Here is an 18,299-nt window from a genome sequence, read left to right as displayed (position 1 = left end):
TTTATTGCATTACGATTGAGAATGTAATTTGTTGCTTGTTGAGGCATGCTGCCTGTACGCTGGATGGCGCCAGAGAGCTTGGCACTGGGAGTGTTCTCTCCAAGCTCAGACGTCTGGTCGTACGGCGTTCTCCTCTACGAAATGATCACATTTGGCAGTTTCCCATTCCAAGGCATGAGCAACAATCAGGTGCTGGAACATGTGAAGAATGGGAACACACTGTCCATCCCGATGGGTGTGAAGCCTCAGCTGTGAGTGCCACCATTCTAAAATAAAATTACTCTAACACTATTATTTTTAAGGGCTGGGACAAACATATAAGTGGCTGAGGTCGAAACTCCAACATATTTATAGTGTGGTGGTGAAGTATGATAACATAAATGCAGAGTTGTCAATGTTTGGAAAGTCTAATCCTGGTAAAATTAAAAAGACGTTCAAAAATTAAAGTAAGTGTTGATATATATTTGGATCACAAAATACAATATTTGATGTTTTTATACAAAGTGAACCGTGAGTAATACCATTAATTTCAAAAGGTTATTCTTTGAGATATTTCAAACAAAAAAGTTTAATAAAATTTTGCTTGTTTTTGCTTCCTTTTTGAGAAAAAGAAAATTTATATGAAACATTTCATAGCGTATTTTGGGAAAGCTATTAAATTAATTCCCAATATGCTCAGTCAGTTTAAGAGAGCAGTGTATTATGATAGTGAATGAATTAAAGAATTTTAGTTTTGTCCTTTAAATGTGTAGAAATTTGATCTGAAGAAATGTAACATTGTAAAATTCCTTTGCAGAACGAAAAGTTACATTTGTTCGGGTAAAATTTCTGCATATTTAAAGGACAAAACTAAAATTCTTTCAATCATTTATTATCACAATACAGTGCTCTCTTAAATTGACTGAGCATATTGGGAATTAAATCAATGGCCTACCCAAAACACGCTATGAAATGTTGCATATAAAACTATTTTTTCTCGAAAAGAATGCAAAAATGAGCAAAATTATATTAAACTTTTTTGTTTGAAATATCTCGAACAATAACTCCCTGAAATTAATGACATTACTTACGATACCCCTTGTGTACTTCCCTTTTATCTAAGCAACTTATTTATTTATTTATTTATTTATTTATTTATTTATTCATTCATTCATTCATTCATTCATTCATTCATTCATTCATTCATTCATTCATTCATTCATTCATTCTATACAGGGAGTTTAAAAAATACGGGGCATAATTTCAGGTATGTATTTCCCACATGTAGACAATCAAAATAGTTCATTACAATATGTGTCCGGAAATGCTTTATTTCCGAGTTATGGCCTTCACAACATTGAAATTCACCGGAACCATACCTCATGTTTTAGAAGACACTCCACTGATCAATCGTCAACACATTCACTTCTTGCATGATGGCGCTCCTGCACACTTCAGTTGTACGGCTCGCCAGTACTTGGATCGAAGGTTTCCTGATCGATGGATAGGTAGAGGTGGCCCAATTGCGTGGCCTCCACGCTCACCTCATCTGAACCCTCTCGATTTCTACTTGTGGGGCCATTTAAAATCATTGGTTTATTCGTCTCCGGTGCCTGATTTGGAATCCCTTCGGAATCGAATTGTGGCATGTTCTGAGGACATATGCAATACTCCGGGAGTTTGGGATTGTGTTCGCAGGTCAATGAGACATCGATGTGAGGTCTGTATTCAAGCAGGAGGTGGACATTTTGAACATCTTCTGTAATGACAACGACCTGCGGAAAGAAAAACGTTCCGGTGAATTTCAATGTTGTGAAGGCCATAACTCGGAAATGAAGCATTTCCGGACACATGTTGTAATGAACTATTTTGATTGTCTACATGTGGGAAATACATACCTGAAATTATGCCCCGTATTTTTTAAACACCCTGTATTGGAAGGGCTCAGAGCCAAAGGCGACAAATCCACAACTTTATATTGTTCATTATTAAGCCTTTTTTGGAAACTATATATCGTTATAGATTTATGATATTTTTTTGTATTTATTCAATGTAGACCAATTAAATAAATTGTGAAACCAATCATTTTTGTCAGGATCCTCTTAATATCAACTCTTATTTACTCATTTTATAATTGTGGGTTAGTCACCTTTGGTTCTGAGCCCTTCAAGGACCACTGACACTTCAGAGGCGCCTGTGTTTGTGTACTGACGTCTCTCCTATGATGAGCGCTGTTCTCTTCTGTTACAGGGAAGGTCTGATTCGATCTTGCTGGAATTTTGATCACAAGCGACGGCCTCACATCTCGGAGATCGTGGAGTTTTTGGCGAACAACCCACGGCTGATATCTCCATGCCTGGATGTACCTCTTGCTTCTGTTCAGATGGAGGATGATACTGAACATCTGGACATACAGCTACCGAACGTGACGTTCAGGAAGTGTTCGGTGTCCATGAACTTCATAACAGGAAGTGGCGTTCCCTCTACAGATGGTTCGGCATGTGCTTACGTGAGGGAACCCCTGCTGTCATCCACACATTCTTCATCGACGGAGCTCAGCAAGTACATGGAGCTCAACAGTGGGGCAAGTGGGCAGGCGGTGACAGTTCTCTGAACCGACATGACGTTCATCAAAATGTGAGACAGTGGCAGTGGTCTTTACACAACAGTGAAATACAGTCACCGTGTTTGACATTGCTAACGAATCAGTGGCGTAACTAATGACCTCGATTTTAAGGGTTGTCCCTCGAGATGTAAGCAGGAACACTAATAAGGAAGTGTACCGAATTCACTGTCTATATGTGTTGGCAGTGTTGAGGCGTATTAACTGTGATCATATCCTTGTATCACACTGCTAATGATATAATAAGATACACTTAGCAGCAGCATCACTGTTGCAATCGAAACAGTTGCAGTTGAATATCCGCACTCAAAATAAAAAGACTGATTTTAACAAACCTATGTGTTTATATGCTGAGCAGCAACATCACTGTTGTAAAAGAAACAGTTGAATATCGGCATTGAAAATAAAAGTAATTTTAAAATACGTATGTGTTAAAAAGAAACAGTTGAATATATCCTGAGCAGTAACATCATTGTTTTGAAAGGATCAGTTTAATATCAGCAATAAAAATGTGCTTAGCAGCAACATCATCATTGTTTTAAAAGAAACAGTTGAATATATGCTGAGCAGCAACATCATTGTTTTGAAAGAAAAGTTGAATATATGCTGAGCAGCAACATGACAGTTGAATATATGCTGAGCAGCAATATAATAATTGTTTTTAAAATAAAAGTTGAATATATGCTGAGCAGCAACATGACAGTTGAATATATGCTGAGCAGCAATATAATAATTGTTTTAAAAGAAAAGTTGAATATATGCTGAGCAGCAACATTATTGTTTTAAAAGAAAAGTTGAATATATGCTGAGCAGCAACATTATTGTTTTAAAAGAAAAGTTGAATATATGCTGAGCAGCAACATTATTGTTTTAAAAGAAAAGTTGAATATATGCTGAGCAGCAACATTATTGTTCTAAAGGAAAAGTTGAATATATGCTGAGCAGCAACATTATTGTTCTAAAGGAAAAGTTGAATATATGCTGAGCAGCAACATCATTGTTTGAAAGAAAAGTTGAATATATGCTGAGCAGCAACATTATTGTTTTAAAAGAAAAGTTGAATATATGCTGAACAGCAATATTATTGTTTTAAAAGAAACAGTTCAATATATGCTGATCAGCAACATCATTGTTGTAAAAGAAAAGTTGAATATATGCTGAGCAGCAACATTATTGTTTTAAAAGAAAAGTTGAATATATGCTGAGCAGCAACATTATTGTTTTAAAAGAAAAGTTGAATATATGCTGAGCAGCAACTTTATTGTTTTAAAAGAAAAGTTGAATATATGCTGAGCAGCAACATTACTGTTTTAAAAGAAAAGTTGAATATATGCTGAGCAGCAACATCATTGTTTAAAAAAAAGTTGAATATATGCTGAGCAGCAACATTATTGTTTTAAAAGAAACAGTTGAATATATGCTGAGCAGCAATATTATTGTTTTAAAAGAAACAGTTCAATATATGCTGAGCAGCAACATTATTGTTTTAAAAGAAAAGTTGAATATATGCTGAGCAGCAATATTATTGTTTTAAAAGAAACAGTTCAATATATGCTGAGCAGCAACATCATTGTTTTAAAAGAAACAGTTCAATATATGCTGAGCAGCAATATTATTGTCTTAAAAGAAAAGTTGAATATATGCTGAGCAGCAATATTATTGTTTTAAAAGAAAAGTTGAATATATGCTGAGCAGCAATATTATTGTTTTAAAAGAAAAGTTGAATATATGCTGAGCAGCAACATTTTTGTTTTAAAGAAACGGTTGACATGCTGAACAGCAACATCATTGTTTTAAAAGAAACAGTTGAATACATGCTAAGCAGCAATGTCATTGATTTAAAAGAAACATTTCAAGAAAAATGTTTGCTACATATAATATATCAACAGCTCTCACTATATCTGACAGAGGATTTTAAGGAAATGTATCCCTTCTGTCAAATCTGGAAAGATAAAGATAAATAAGCGACTTTTAGTAAGATCGAGGATCAGTGACATGTTAGGTTTGGTTTGTTCAGGCTTGTGGTAGACCTTGCATATACTTTTTTGGTTTATAGATAGATAGATTTACAGTCCACCATACCAAAGAAAGGAAGATTCACCCTGGACTATAGCGAAGGAGAGGGGTGCTTCTGTAAGCATAGTGCAATATCATGGTGATAAAACTGGATTATGTCATTATTGTGTGCAAATGTTGGAGGAAGTCATTGGTCGAATATAAGAGAGGAAGGTATTTGGGACTAGTTGGGTGTGGTAATAGATTTTGCAGTGATCATATCGTGTCACAAGAGTGGTGTGTCATAATTTTGAGGCTATTTTCAATACGGTTTTTTCCTCTGTGTGTGATGTGGGAAGATATTGAAGTTTCATCCGAAGATTGAAGAAATGAAGAAGTTTATAAACAGAGAGTTACCTTTTTTTATATTAAACTGAGTGCCAAATCATTCTTTAACTGCTACTTTGTTTCAGAAGAATGACTCCCAAAAAAGCAACGAGTGCGGTTAGATCAGAACGCTGTGAGAAATGGTGGTTATTTACTAGCTGTATCGAAAATGACTGATTGACAATAGTGTGGCATGGAAGTGGAGAAATATAAAGATCTACTACTTACTAATTGTAGAGGACAGTTTCTAAAAATTCTAGGTGGCATGATACTGGAAATTCTTAGCATTTGTAAATTCCCTCTCCTTCATCATTAATTACGCCACTGAACCGAACATTAGTATTTTCTTGCATATCTGGAACTTTTCAAAGAACAAATGAAAAGTACAATATTTTTATTATATCGTTTACAAGTTATACATTTTCTATAGTTTAAAACTAATGAAAAGTACAATATTTTGTATAATGTTGGTACTAGTCATTTGTGTGAGATATTATTACACAGAAATCTGTTGTATAAATGCTTTATTGAGGCCGCAAGAGTGCAATTTCAACTGGAAGACAATGGAGGGCACCTGCACACTCCATTTGTCGTGTGCTACATCTCGTAAAGGCATAATATTGTGTTTATATTACAACCGCCAACATAAATACAGTGTTACTGTTTTGCATAAAAATTTTGGTCGTTTTTTTTTTTTTTTTTTGGATTTCTTGAGTTATGCTTCTGCCTCTTTAACACTGTATGTAGTTGACGTGCTAGACCTACATCTAATGCACGTGCATAAAAATACATTGTGTTTCTATAACAGAGAAACTATCATAAATAGATATTCTCTTTCAACATCTCCATATAAATTAGAGGCTTCCTATTGGTCCACTTCAGTGAAATCGTGTCGAGGCAAAGTGTGCAAGTCATTAAGTGATGATATCGGCAAGGCAACAGGTGTGAGGTAATGCTGAGCAACAGAACCGATCTCGTGGAGTAATAGCAGGACCAGACAACTTGCACATCGTTACCTGCGACAGTATGAAAAATATAAGGTACAAGTGCTTGCTACCTACCAACTCTGCAGAGTTCTACAATAGTAGTCGCTTATGTAAATTAGGCAACGTCAGAGAGGAAATCCTGACTTGCATTAGTCACCAAATTTACATTTGTACAACCATTGCCTACTATATTTTCAAGGCCTAGACAAGCAAACTAGTTCTGGCGTAAAAGGAGAGACTACAGTATAGCAAGATTGTGCCACTAGATATGCACTATCTATCAGTTGCACACCAAAATCTCAAACGTAATTTGCATTATGGTGAATTTATTGTACTGTGTGAATTTTTAGTACCGGTATTGTTAAAGCTTTCTTTGTTGGTGTTGTAAAATGTGCCTTTCTTATTATTCATAATCATATATCATATATATATTGAGGAGCATTTTATTAAGAATTTTATACTTTTGCGGTACTTTGTCATTCATGCTATGAAGTCTGATTGCTTCAGATCGTCATATTTGTAAACTTTCAAACAAGTGCTTAAAAGTGGTTGTGTGTAGTGTAATGAAAAATTGTCCAGTTTACAAGTAATTCAGTTTTTCGTCATTAGTGTAAAAAACCTTGTTTGTTGGACATAATACAATTTAAAAATGCTCCTAATATGTCATATCATATCATATCATATCATATCATATCATATCATATCATATCACGTCATATATCATATCATATATCATATCATATCATATCATATATCATATCATATCATATCATATCATATCATATCATATCATATCATATCATATCATATCATATCATATCATATCATATCATATATCATATCATATCATATATCATATCATATCATATCATATCATATCATATCATATCATATCATATCATATCATATCATACCATATCATATCATATATCATATGTCATATCATATCATACCATATCATATATCATATCACATCATATATCATATCATATCATATCATATCATATCATATCATATCATATCATATCATATCATATCATATCATATCATATATCGTACAGTATCATATCATATCATATCATATCATATCATATCATATCATATCATATCATATCATATCATATCATATCATATATCATATCATATCATATCACATCATATATATCATATCATATATCATATCATATCATATCATATCATATCATATCATATCATATCATATCATATCATATCATATATCATATATCATATCATATCATATCATATCATATCATATCATATCATATCATATCATATCATATCATATCATATCATATCATATCGATGATGTTTCGGTAAAAGGGCTTATCCCATAAAAGAAAGATTTTGCAGGAACCACAAAAATTAAATTTTAACACATTGCTATTAGTTACCTTATATGAAGGAAAGGAATGTAAAAATAATTATCAAAAACATATCTTCACGTTTTGTAATTAAATTTTAATTAATTACGCTAATTACAGCAAAAAAGTAAAATTAAAAAAATTCGGGTTAAGCCTTTTTATTTAAATACCATCGATATATCATATAATATATATCACAGTATATTATATCACATTTGCAGAAGTGCGTTAGTACATTGTTTCTTTTTAATGCAGAAAATGGAGTATTGTTGTTCTATTGCACGTCAGACACTGCTAAGGAAGCCAACAACATATTTGAATCAGTCACCGTTAAAAGGCACAAAGTCATTTTTTTCTGTATTGAGATATTCGAAGAAAGATGTTCTACTCGCTCAGTGATTGTGAAGTTATGTTTTTTTGTTGTTTTTATGCATCACTCACCATGATAATACCAAGCTAGAAAGTATAATTGAATCAGTCGGAGCTAAAAGGAACTAAGTCACTTTTCACAACTTTTCAGGAGAAGCAAAACATATTCCACTAATAACACAAATGTATATATTTTTATGTTGTAGAAGACAAAAGAATATTTAAAAGTCTTAGTTCCTTCTTCCTCCTTTCGATGCGCTTGACATCCGTTGTTCAAATTGTTGCATAACCACAAACTACATATTTTGACTTCGTTCCTTTTAGCTCCGACCGATTCAATTAATTTGTTTCATCCTCTACCAAATCCAGAAAAAGCTTAAGAAATCCATTAAAATGTCCAGTTCGTCTTAGTGTCTTTTAACAATGACCGATTCATTTATATTTTTCCACTAAAGAACCAAATTTATAATAAAATGGAGAATTGGTGTTCTGTAGCATGCTATTAAAAATAATCTTCGAGTGGGAGTGTGAAGAGAGAAAACTCCAAACTTGTGAGAAATAAGTTATCTAGCTACAAAGGCAGACCAATTTCTTCTGAACCAGTGTGTGTCGAGGAATATCTCATATCATCGATAGTTACGGATTTTTTTTATAGTATATAGGCCTATCGAGGTAACTGATAATTTCGGTACTCTTCATGTGTTTGTCTCCCTTTGTAGCTAGATAACTGATTTTTCACAATTTTGGAGTTACCTCTCTTTACACACTCACCCGAGATTATCTTACTGGAAAACTTAGATAACAAGTATCAAAACTATGGAAAGTCAAATAATTTTGGAAGAGAACATTGTTACAAGGCCCTTAAATTAGCGAACTTCCTCCTACAGAATACTACAGACTTCGCACGCTTCCTGGAATAATTGTAGTTGGACAGAAGAGACTGAATCAGAAAACTCCAGCAGTCATCCGTTCACCTTATCTTTCGGTAGTTGTCTCTGCCTTGAATACCCAGCAGGCAATGGTACAATCGAGTGGCTAGTTTCTGTACAGATAAATATAAAGCATGCAGGGTCATGATTGGTGTTCAACGTGTTGTATAGCTCGAGCTCTGTTCCTCTCACCACAGCTCCGGTTAGGCTTCTTGTTTCTCTTCCTTCCAGTCCTGTGCCAGATTGCACCCCACTTTTGTCATACGTTTCACAATCACTGTGTATTGCAGTCCACTTGCTCTGGTTTCTTCAATCACTGCTTCCTCTTACGAAATCTATGAATGTACTTACTTCATGAGTTTTTCCTTCCACTTACAGCAGATACTTGAGTATAACCGCATGGTTCCCAGTGTCCACATTACCTAGCCATCAGTATGAGTGTACACAACGTAAGCAGTCCATGGGCAGTGTTCCATGTTGTTGGGGCACTGTTGCAGGCATCGGCGTCATCACAGCTTTGTAGGCAGCCTCGAACATATCTGTAATACAAACATGCAATCCATGTTGAATCTTTCGTACACTACTTTTAACATTTGAATATATATTTTTTTTATATCCAATGCCACCAGGTTGTCTTTTCGACATTTCTGGTCTTCTCTCTTGGCCGTGGCTTAATTGTAACCCACTTCTGAGGTTGGGGCGCCTGGAAGGCGGAGTTACATTACCCCGATGATGTGATAGGATGATTATGATAATGTAGTGCCAGGAGAGGTCTTAAATCTAAACTTAACCTAAATTCCAGACCATGGACGAACACAGGAATAATCCCCTTTAAGGAAAAATTCCTGGACTCTAACCGGGAATCGAACCCGGGACCTCATGAACTATAGCCAGAAGCTCTGACCACTAGACCATGAGGCTGGTCACACTTGAATATAAATAATTGATTAAATGGCGGTCTTACTCGTGTTAATTGTGTAAGCATGTGCGGCTTACAGCTGTTTCGGTGTTTCTTCACACCATCCTCAGAGCCTACTAGATCTCGACGTCATCTCAACAATCGAACGCACCCACACAACAGGCAGCGAAGTTCGAGATGACGCCGAGATCTAGTAGGCTCTGAGGATGGTGTGAAGAAACACCGAAACAGCTGTAAGCAGCACATGCTTACACAATTAACACGAGTAAGGTCGCCATTTAATCAATTATTTACAAACATGCAATTTTTACTTCTGCTTTTAAGTTAATTTTTTTAATACATCTTGATTACACAACTTTTAAGACTTTATCACTTCGGAATATGTATTATATGACTTTCTTGTGTTAAATTCTATCTTACCTGGTTTACATGTTTCGACCTTTTATGGGTCATCCTCAGAACTGGTCTTTTCAACACATAACTCAATTTCAGAACACACACACTCTTTGACTCTACTATACACCATACGAACACACCCTCAAGGTCGAAACATGTAAACCAGGTATGATAGAATTTAACACAAGAACGTCATATAATACATATTCCGAATTTTTTTTTAGTTTACTATTTTACTATGCTGTATATTCTAAACCTTTTGTTTGTTAATTTAATTTTTTTTAATTTATTATTTTATGATGCTTTTTTAAAATTTGTTTTATGATTTTATATACTCTCAATTTTATGTTTTTAGTTTAATTTTTTAATCTACGTAAAGATTATTATTTTTTTGGTCCTACAGAATATATCTGTTATGGTAACAATTAATATTAGAGAAGAAAAATTCGCTCCGGCACCGGGGATCGAACCCGGGTCCTATGTTCTATGTATCAGGCGCTCTCACCGTTGAGCTACGCCGAAGTTCAGTCCACAGCACCAGATCGAACTCCTCTCCTCCAGTGTTTTCCCTTTGTGGCCTGACTCCAAGTTGGGCATGTATGTTGACATTTTATATTAAGTCAACTGCCATTATACAAGGAGCGCACTCAGTTGAGTGACTTGGTGGCCGGGATTCCACAGTAAAATGCAGTAATATGGGGTTCGATCCGGTGCTGTGGATTGAACTTCGGCGTAGCTCAATGGTAAGAGCGCTTGATACATAGAACCAAGGACCCGGGTTAGATCCACAGCGCTGGAACAAATTTTTCTCCTCTAATATTAATCGTTACCATAATAAATGTATTCCGTAGGACAAAAAAAAATAATAATCTTTACGTAGATTCTTCGAACAACAGATTACTATGCATATTACTGTGGAATCCCGGCCACCAAGTCACTCAACTGAGTGCGCTCCTTGTATAAATGCAGTTGACTTAATATAAAATGGCAACATACGTGTCCAACTTGGAGTCAGGCACAAAGGGAAAACACTGCTAACATTAATTAATTTTTTAATTTATTGTTTTACGATGCTGTATATTCTAAACTTTTGTTTTTTCTTTAAATTTATTTTTTATGATGTTGTATATTCAATGGTTGAGCTGTTTGCACTTTTTCCATTGTTAATTGTCAGAATTATAACGCAACATTTCGAAGAGTGGATCTCTCTTCGTCTTCAGATGAAAACCTACTGTGGGGATCGTTACAAACAGCTAGCCAAACAGCTAGCCTGTCTGAATGACGACCGTCAGGTCGGTATGAAATATAAAGACGGAACACACTATGTCATAAGCTGTTGTAACGTGAAATATATAGAATAAAAAGAAGAATTCCGTGGTTGTAACTGAACTAATAATATGGAACAGTAACACCAACAAAAAGGAATAATAGACACTAATAATCAACAGTGGAAATAGTGAAATAATGAAACATTAGGAAACGATCCCCACAGTAGGTTTTCACATGAAGACGAAGAGAGAGGCACTCTTCGAAACGTTGTGTTATAATTTTGACACTTAACAATGGAAAAAAGTCTAAACAGCTCAACCATTGACTGTTGTGGTGGAAAAGGTCGCAGTTTGGATTTTTCTCTGGATTCTCCTCATATTAGACATCTACATCATTCCGTCAATATCTTTCCATAGCATTCCCCGAATGCCAGCTGGTGATGCACAGAGGGGGCTGGCCTAGGTACGAGGAGAGTTGTCTGCTCGAAGTCTGGGTACTCAACGAACCTTAGTGTAGTCAGCTGCTGTGCGTTTGGGAATGCACCTAGCTTGAGTTCAACGCAATAGATCTAATAAGGTCGCAGTGATGGGTCTTAGTGTCCCCTCCCCCTTAAATTCAAATTCAGTTTAATTCAAGGTTTCTACGATATTCTAACTTCACTGACGTGGCAACCCTGGCTGCGCGTCAGTCATTGTGTGCCGCTCACACACCTACACAGAGTTTACTGAATGTTGATGTGCTGCATTTGCTGAGTGCTGACTCTTGATACTCTTTTTTTTTTTACTATTCATCAATTAATTTTTACTATGATAACTTTCACTATTTTCTTTTTTTCGCGACACACCAGTGGATCAATGGCCACACACTAATGTATAGCGGCACACCAGTGGATCAAAGGCCATACACTAATGTATAGCGGCACACCAGTGGATCAAAGGCCATACACTAATGTATAGCGGCACACCAGTGGATCAAACGCTATACACTAATGTATAGCAGCACACCAGTGGATCAATGGCCACACACTAATGTATAGCGGCACACCAGTGGATCAATGGCCACACACTAATTGTATAGCAGTACACCAGTGGATCAATGGCCACACACTAATGTATAGCGGCACACCAGTGGATCAATGGCCACACACTAATGTATAGCGGCACACCAGTGGATCAATGGCCACACACTAATTGTATAGCAGCACACCAGTGGATCAATGGCCACACACTAATGTATAGCGGCACACCAGTGGATCAATGGCCACACACTAATGTATAGCAGCACACCAGTGGATCAATGGTCACACACTAATGTATAGCGGCACACCAGTGGATCAATGGCCACACACTAATGTATAGCAGCACACCAGTGGATCAATGGCCACACACTAATGTATAGCGGCACACCAGTGGATGAATGGCCACACACTAATGTATAGCGGCACACCAGTGGATCAATGGCCACACACTAATTGTATAGCGGCACACCAGTGGAGCAAAGGCCACACACTAATGTATAGCGGCACACCAGTGGATCAATGGCCACACACTAATGTATAGCGGCACACCAGTGGATCAATGGCCACACACTAATGTATAGTGGCACACCAGTTGAAAATGACTGGATTAAGGCATGTTCTTATTTACTTTTAAGACAATCAAAGACTTTTAATTAATATTGTAAGTGATTTGACAATAAAACGTGTTAGTATTGGCCAGTCTTGCAAAGCCTTGTGAGCCATCGCACTCGCCAGCAGCGCAGTGTTACCTGTCGTCGAAGTAGAAGCCGCCGCAGTGGGACATGCGGATGATCTCCGTGTCGGTGGTGAGCGTGCCGCTGTCCAGGGCACAGCCCCGCACCGTGATGCGGTCGCCCGTGTCATCGTACACTCCTGCGAGCTTGATGCAAGCCGTGGCAGGGAACAGCCCGTTGCGGCCCTTGCGTCCGCCCATGCAGGGCGCCTCCAAGATCCCGGTAGTGAAGTTGTTGTGGAAGGGGTCGTCACATGCTGGGTAGTTTCCGTTCAGGGACACACACTTGAAGCAGTCAATGGCAGCACCTTACACAAGCAGTTAAATTGACCAATTTGAGTCTGTGCTAAGACTAGCCACAAGTAGTGGATGAAGGGGGGAACAGGTGTGAATTCCAGGGATGTGGAGATTTGTCTACTTTCCCCACTTTGTCTCTAGAGATAATTTATTGTAATATACTCCACTTAAACATTAATTTTTTTCTATGTTTGGAAAATTTATTATTATTATTATTGATTATCATTATTAATATTACTCGTATTATTACTATCATTATTATTATTATTATTATTATTAATATTAATATTATTCATATTATTACTGTTACTATCATCATTATTATTATTATTATTATTATTATTATTATTATTATTATTATTATTATTACACCTCTTTTTTCACTTAAGGGGTTAGGTACAGGTTACAACACTAAAATTTTTGGAAAAATTAAACTTTTTTTCCTCCATTACTGTATATTGTACAATAATAAAAATTGATATGTGTAAAACTCTGACCTTGTGCTACATGAAAAAAATATTTTATGATTTAAAAAAATTATGATTATTATGTTTTCAAAATTCAAAATAGTGGCAGTTCACTGTACAGTGATGAAGCGTTTCCCTCATAACTCATAAACTTGTTAACTTTTTTATGTTCTCGCCCTTTTATTTTATAGCTGAAACTCATGTTTACAATATCATACTCTTTCAACTACATTTCTTAATAAATATGTTTTTTTTTATTTCATGTTAGAAGAAAATACTGATTTGAACTATTTTTTAAAAATGAATTTATTTTTTTATCAGACAATCTATCAAACGCAGAGAAGTGATTTTGCATCATACTGTAGATATAACATGCATAAATACACACAAAAAATTTCATTACAGAATGTTGGATAGTTTTTGAGTTATGAGGGGAACGCTTCATCACTGCACAGTGAACTACCACCACTTTGAATTTTGAAAAAAAAATATATATAAATGTAAATATTTTTTTTAAATCGTAAAAATATTTTTTTTTTTTCGTATAGAAGGAAGTGATTCACACATACTAATTTTCATTATTGTACAAGATACAGTAATGGAGGAAAAAATGTTGAATATTTCCAAAATTGTACTGCTGTAAGCTGTACCTAACCCTTAAATCGAAAATTGAGGCAGTCTATATCCGGTTCTCGATACTGAATATTATACAAGTTCGCATTGCAGTGTATACGTGCTTGTTTCAAAACCCGAGTATCGTGTTGTTTTATTTTTAATAAGTAATGGGTACGAGTGTGTAGATTTAAGTGTTATTATAAATAAAAGACAAGAGACGTTGCTTAATTTTGGTATTAAGAAATGTATTGATGGTGTTTATGACGCAACAACTAGTGCTGCATCCACCCCAAATCCACAGAGTGAACTCCAGGATAAGCAAAAGGAGGGAAGAACTACCAACACACAGAAGCAAAAGTTTGCATTCACTCTTAAGTATATGAGCAACTACTTAAAATTTGGTTTCGTACAATGCCCTGACGCTCGTCTATGTAAGAAAGACACTATATATGTGGGCATGAAGCTGGTTTTTCACATCATGTTCCTTAGAGTGGTGTTCCATTTTGTAAGTTATGTCAGTCAATTTATATGTGCGTCCACACCTGTGGAGTAACGGTCAGCGCGTCTGGCCGCGAAACCAGGTGGCCCGGGTTCGAATCCCGGTGGGGGCAAGTTACCTGGTTGAGGTTTTTTCCTCAACCCAATACGAGCAAATGCTGGGTAACTTTCGGTGCTGTAACCCTGTAAATAACCTAGATGTTGATACAGCGTCGTAAAATAACCCAATAAAAAAAAATATATGTGCTACGAAGTGGTGTACCCCAGCCCTACAGTCTTTGTTTATTAGCACCTTTCTTTCAATCAAACGTCAGTTATGAGTTCGAAGTGACTAGGAAACTTGGCAAGAATCACCAGTGTTAAAATTATTATGTATGTGTGTGTCTAATGCCTACCCACTTCACTTTGCGTGATTCGGGTTCCGCATACTGCGGATAGATGGCATTTTCAAATTGCACATCACTTTGGCAGGCCACGTTATGCATGATGTGAATCTGTGAAGAGTTATGTCGTGTACTAGGGTGAGTGTATGTTAAGTGTTCGTGTAAGTGTATACTTGTTTTTTTTGAAAGCTGGGACATGACAGGAGCGTTGCGATCGGAAAAACAACTGAATGTCACATAGCGTGGTAGGCCTGTTGCTATGGTAACAACGGTTGAGTTGCCAAACTTACAGTTTCCATATGGCGGGTGCTTAATAGCTCTCTTGGTTAATTTATTGTGGACACAATATTAGCATTGGCACGTTTCGTCTTTGATTCTCTGTCGATTTTTGTATTGTTTTCTTACCTTCGCGTCAATTGTCAATGAATGTTTTAACGTTAGTCATCTTAACGACAATTGCTAGCTACCATCAGCTGGCAGCTGGTAGTCCATATTGACAACATGGCACTGTAGTTCCAAGCACGGCCGCTTAACTGTCATGTCCCATTAAAAAAAAAAAAACAAGTATAGTGTAGGGAATGGATGAGTATGATGATGATAGGGAGAAGGAGAAACCCGGTGCTGGCATGTAGCCTACTCCTGTCGAATAGCACCAAGGGGGCCGCCAGGCTTAACGTCCCCATCCGACGGACGAATCACTATCAACAGTGACATATGCCTTCTCTTCATATGCACTGCGGAGAGATTTGGGATTTAACTCAGACGTGTTCGTGCACAATTTAGTGATTAGAAGTTGTGCACCGCCATCTCTCCTAGTCCCGAGGTAGAAATTTTGCAAGAAAATTTCTGACTCCGCCGGAAATCGAACCCGGGCTGGCTAGTCTGGAGGCAGACTCGCTACCACAGAGCTACTAAAATGACTGTTACAAGTTGTAAAAATTGTAATGTCTTGAGGGTAATATTGAACAGTTATTTCTTTCTTTAATTTGAATGTAAACCCCTGTCGTGCCGTGAAATAAATTAATTCTGAAACTGCCTGTACTTATGACTTATGAAGTAACTATGAAATCAACAGATGGCACTGACATAATCTGTGGATAAGACAATGTTTATTAAAATAACAGACTATAAAGGTAAGCGTTCACTACATCGTATCGCACGCATTGCCTCACTGCAAATCCGTCCACGTTTCTCGGATAGGCCAAGGCTTCTAAAATGGGCAACTGTTCCGATAGGTGCGATCATGGCCTTCTTTAATAAATCAATTTTAATTGGTCAACTGTTACTATTATGTTGTGCCATGTTCAGTGTCGCATCAAAATGGCAGACGGAAAACTTATTTTGCGTGTAGAAAATTGCAAAGAATTATATAATTTGAGGCGTTCCCATTACAGTAATCAAGTCATTTTTTGCAAATATATTATGTAACCAACATTTCTTTCGTTTCTTCCTCTTCAATTAAGACGCAAGAAGCAATTACAAATTCTTATTCGCTAACAGACGTAATTAATAGACCTAACCTCAACTCCTTTGCTTTCAGTAATGTCAATAACGTACGACGTCATGTTTTAAACAGCTGATAGGGGAATCCGATGAGGCGATGATGTGAAGCCGTTACAGTGAACGCACTGCACTTAAAATATCCGTTGTGTACGATGAGTGCGATACGATGTAGTGAACGCTTACCTTAATATTGTTTTCTATATTTACGATTAGAATATTAAAATTGCTTATATTTGATGTGATGGAAAGTAAATTAACAAAAGGAAATTAAAATAAAAGGATAGGAGCAAAAAAACCTGGATATTGTTTTGATATCCCTTCGATCCGCTCGTTGGTCCCCCCCCCCCTCCAGTGCGTTCAAGTATTGCTACAATTACGGATTATTACCGCAGTCTAGTATATACAGATACGAAGCTTGAGGTGATGAGAGTACTAGAAACATTAGACTGTACCGGTAATATTTCGCATTGTCTGTGATAAGGCGATAGTAGCGATCCTAGTGATTAATAACTGTCTATGGATGCATGTTCCCTACGTATTGAGCTTCGTGACTGTATACTAGACTGTGTTATTACGAAGGCGATGCTTCAGCTATTCGTAATCATGATCTCTGCGTGGTGTGTGTTTAAGTCAGGTTCTGTCGTGATGTGTGAAGGCGGTTAAAATGTACCAGTATTATAATATTTGTGTGCCTTGTTTTCTGGTGAGTAAACATTTAGTTTTAATAAAGTATTTACATAAATTATACAGCTGCGATGTGCATAAGTTACATTCATTTGAAATGCATCGTAATATTTTACAATGTGTACTGTCTTACGCTTTTCAAAAATAAGAAATTGCAACAGATATTTTATCTAAGCTGTTCTTTTATGATTTCAAATTCAGAGCCATGCTGACATAACGCAAATTACGTCTTTCATGGAGAGATTTCTTTCTCTTTTTTTCCTCATTTGCCTCCGTGACTTTGGGGTTAAAAATGTTGAGCTACAGCTTCGCAAGTATCGCTGGTTCGAATTCTACCGATCCCACTGATAAGTACATTTACATTTTCAAATTAAGCGTGTTTCTAATGTGGCTGTTGACAGAAATTAGACAAAAGGAAGGAAAAAAAAAGAGATGATGGGAATAGGGAATGATGGTTGATACACACAGCGAAGCTTCTTAAATTCTTATTTTCGTTAGCGTTGTATGCATACTATCGCTTTCGGGCAGCAGCGATTTAAGTTGGTAGGCTGTGCGGATTCTAGATTTACATTTCAGATTTATTTAATAAAGTACACAGGACGTATCGCATAATGTTGACATCCGGATGATCATGTCTTCATTTTGTTCGGAGATGCCATGTTTCCTAATTTTCATTTTCAAAGGTTGAGTTTGTGATCAGGACCTTCTAGTTCCGGCACTTAATCTGTTATTTTCCTATCTATGTATTAGTTATTATACAGTATCTTATTCTCTACTCTGTTTAAAAATTGATTGTTATTCATAGGATTTAAACACTGTATCATACATTTTTTCTGTAATGTGTCATTTTTTTTTTTTCAAATTTTA

At 36.3% G+C, this 18,299-nt stretch overlaps 2 protein-coding genes across 4 annotated transcripts in view; one reads left to right on the top strand and one right to left on the bottom strand.

The window, feature by feature from the left end:
* Positions 1-5,450, top strand: part of LOC138711066 (uncharacterized) — a 137,134-nt gene extending 131,684 nt beyond the window's left edge. For all 3 annotated transcript variants that reach the window (XM_069842376.1, XM_069842374.1, XM_069842375.1), the window contains exons 20-21: positions 44-251; positions 2,230-5,450. In XM_069842376.1, coding sequence (XP_069698477.1) covers positions 44-251; positions 2,230-2,593 — 572 coding nt within the window. In that variant the 3' untranslated portion in view covers positions 2,594-5,450. The remainder of the gene's footprint in view (positions 1-43; positions 252-2,229) is intronic.
* A 1,770-nt stretch (positions 5,451-7,220) lies between these two features.
* The window catches only part of LOC138711065 (uncharacterized), a 110,486-nt gene continuing 99,407 nt past the window's right edge, over positions 7,221-18,299 (bottom strand). The window contains exons 3-4 of the mRNA XM_069842373.1: positions 13,002-13,293; positions 7,221-9,189 (exon numbers count right to left, since the gene is read on the bottom strand). Coding sequence (XP_069698474.1) covers positions 9,069-9,189; positions 13,002-13,293 — 413 coding nt within the window. The 3' untranslated portion in view covers positions 7,221-9,068. The remainder of the gene's footprint in view (positions 9,190-13,001; positions 13,294-18,299) is intronic.

Source organism: Periplaneta americana, chromosome 12 (assembly GCF_040183065.1).
Source record: "Periplaneta americana isolate PAMFEO1 chromosome 12, P.americana_PAMFEO1_priV1, whole genome shotgun sequence".
NCBI lineage: Eukaryota > Metazoa > Arthropoda > Insecta > Blattodea > Blattidae > Periplaneta > Periplaneta americana.
The sequence above is the reverse complement of the archived record's forward strand: the minus strand, read 5'-3'. Positions and strand labels throughout refer to the sequence as shown.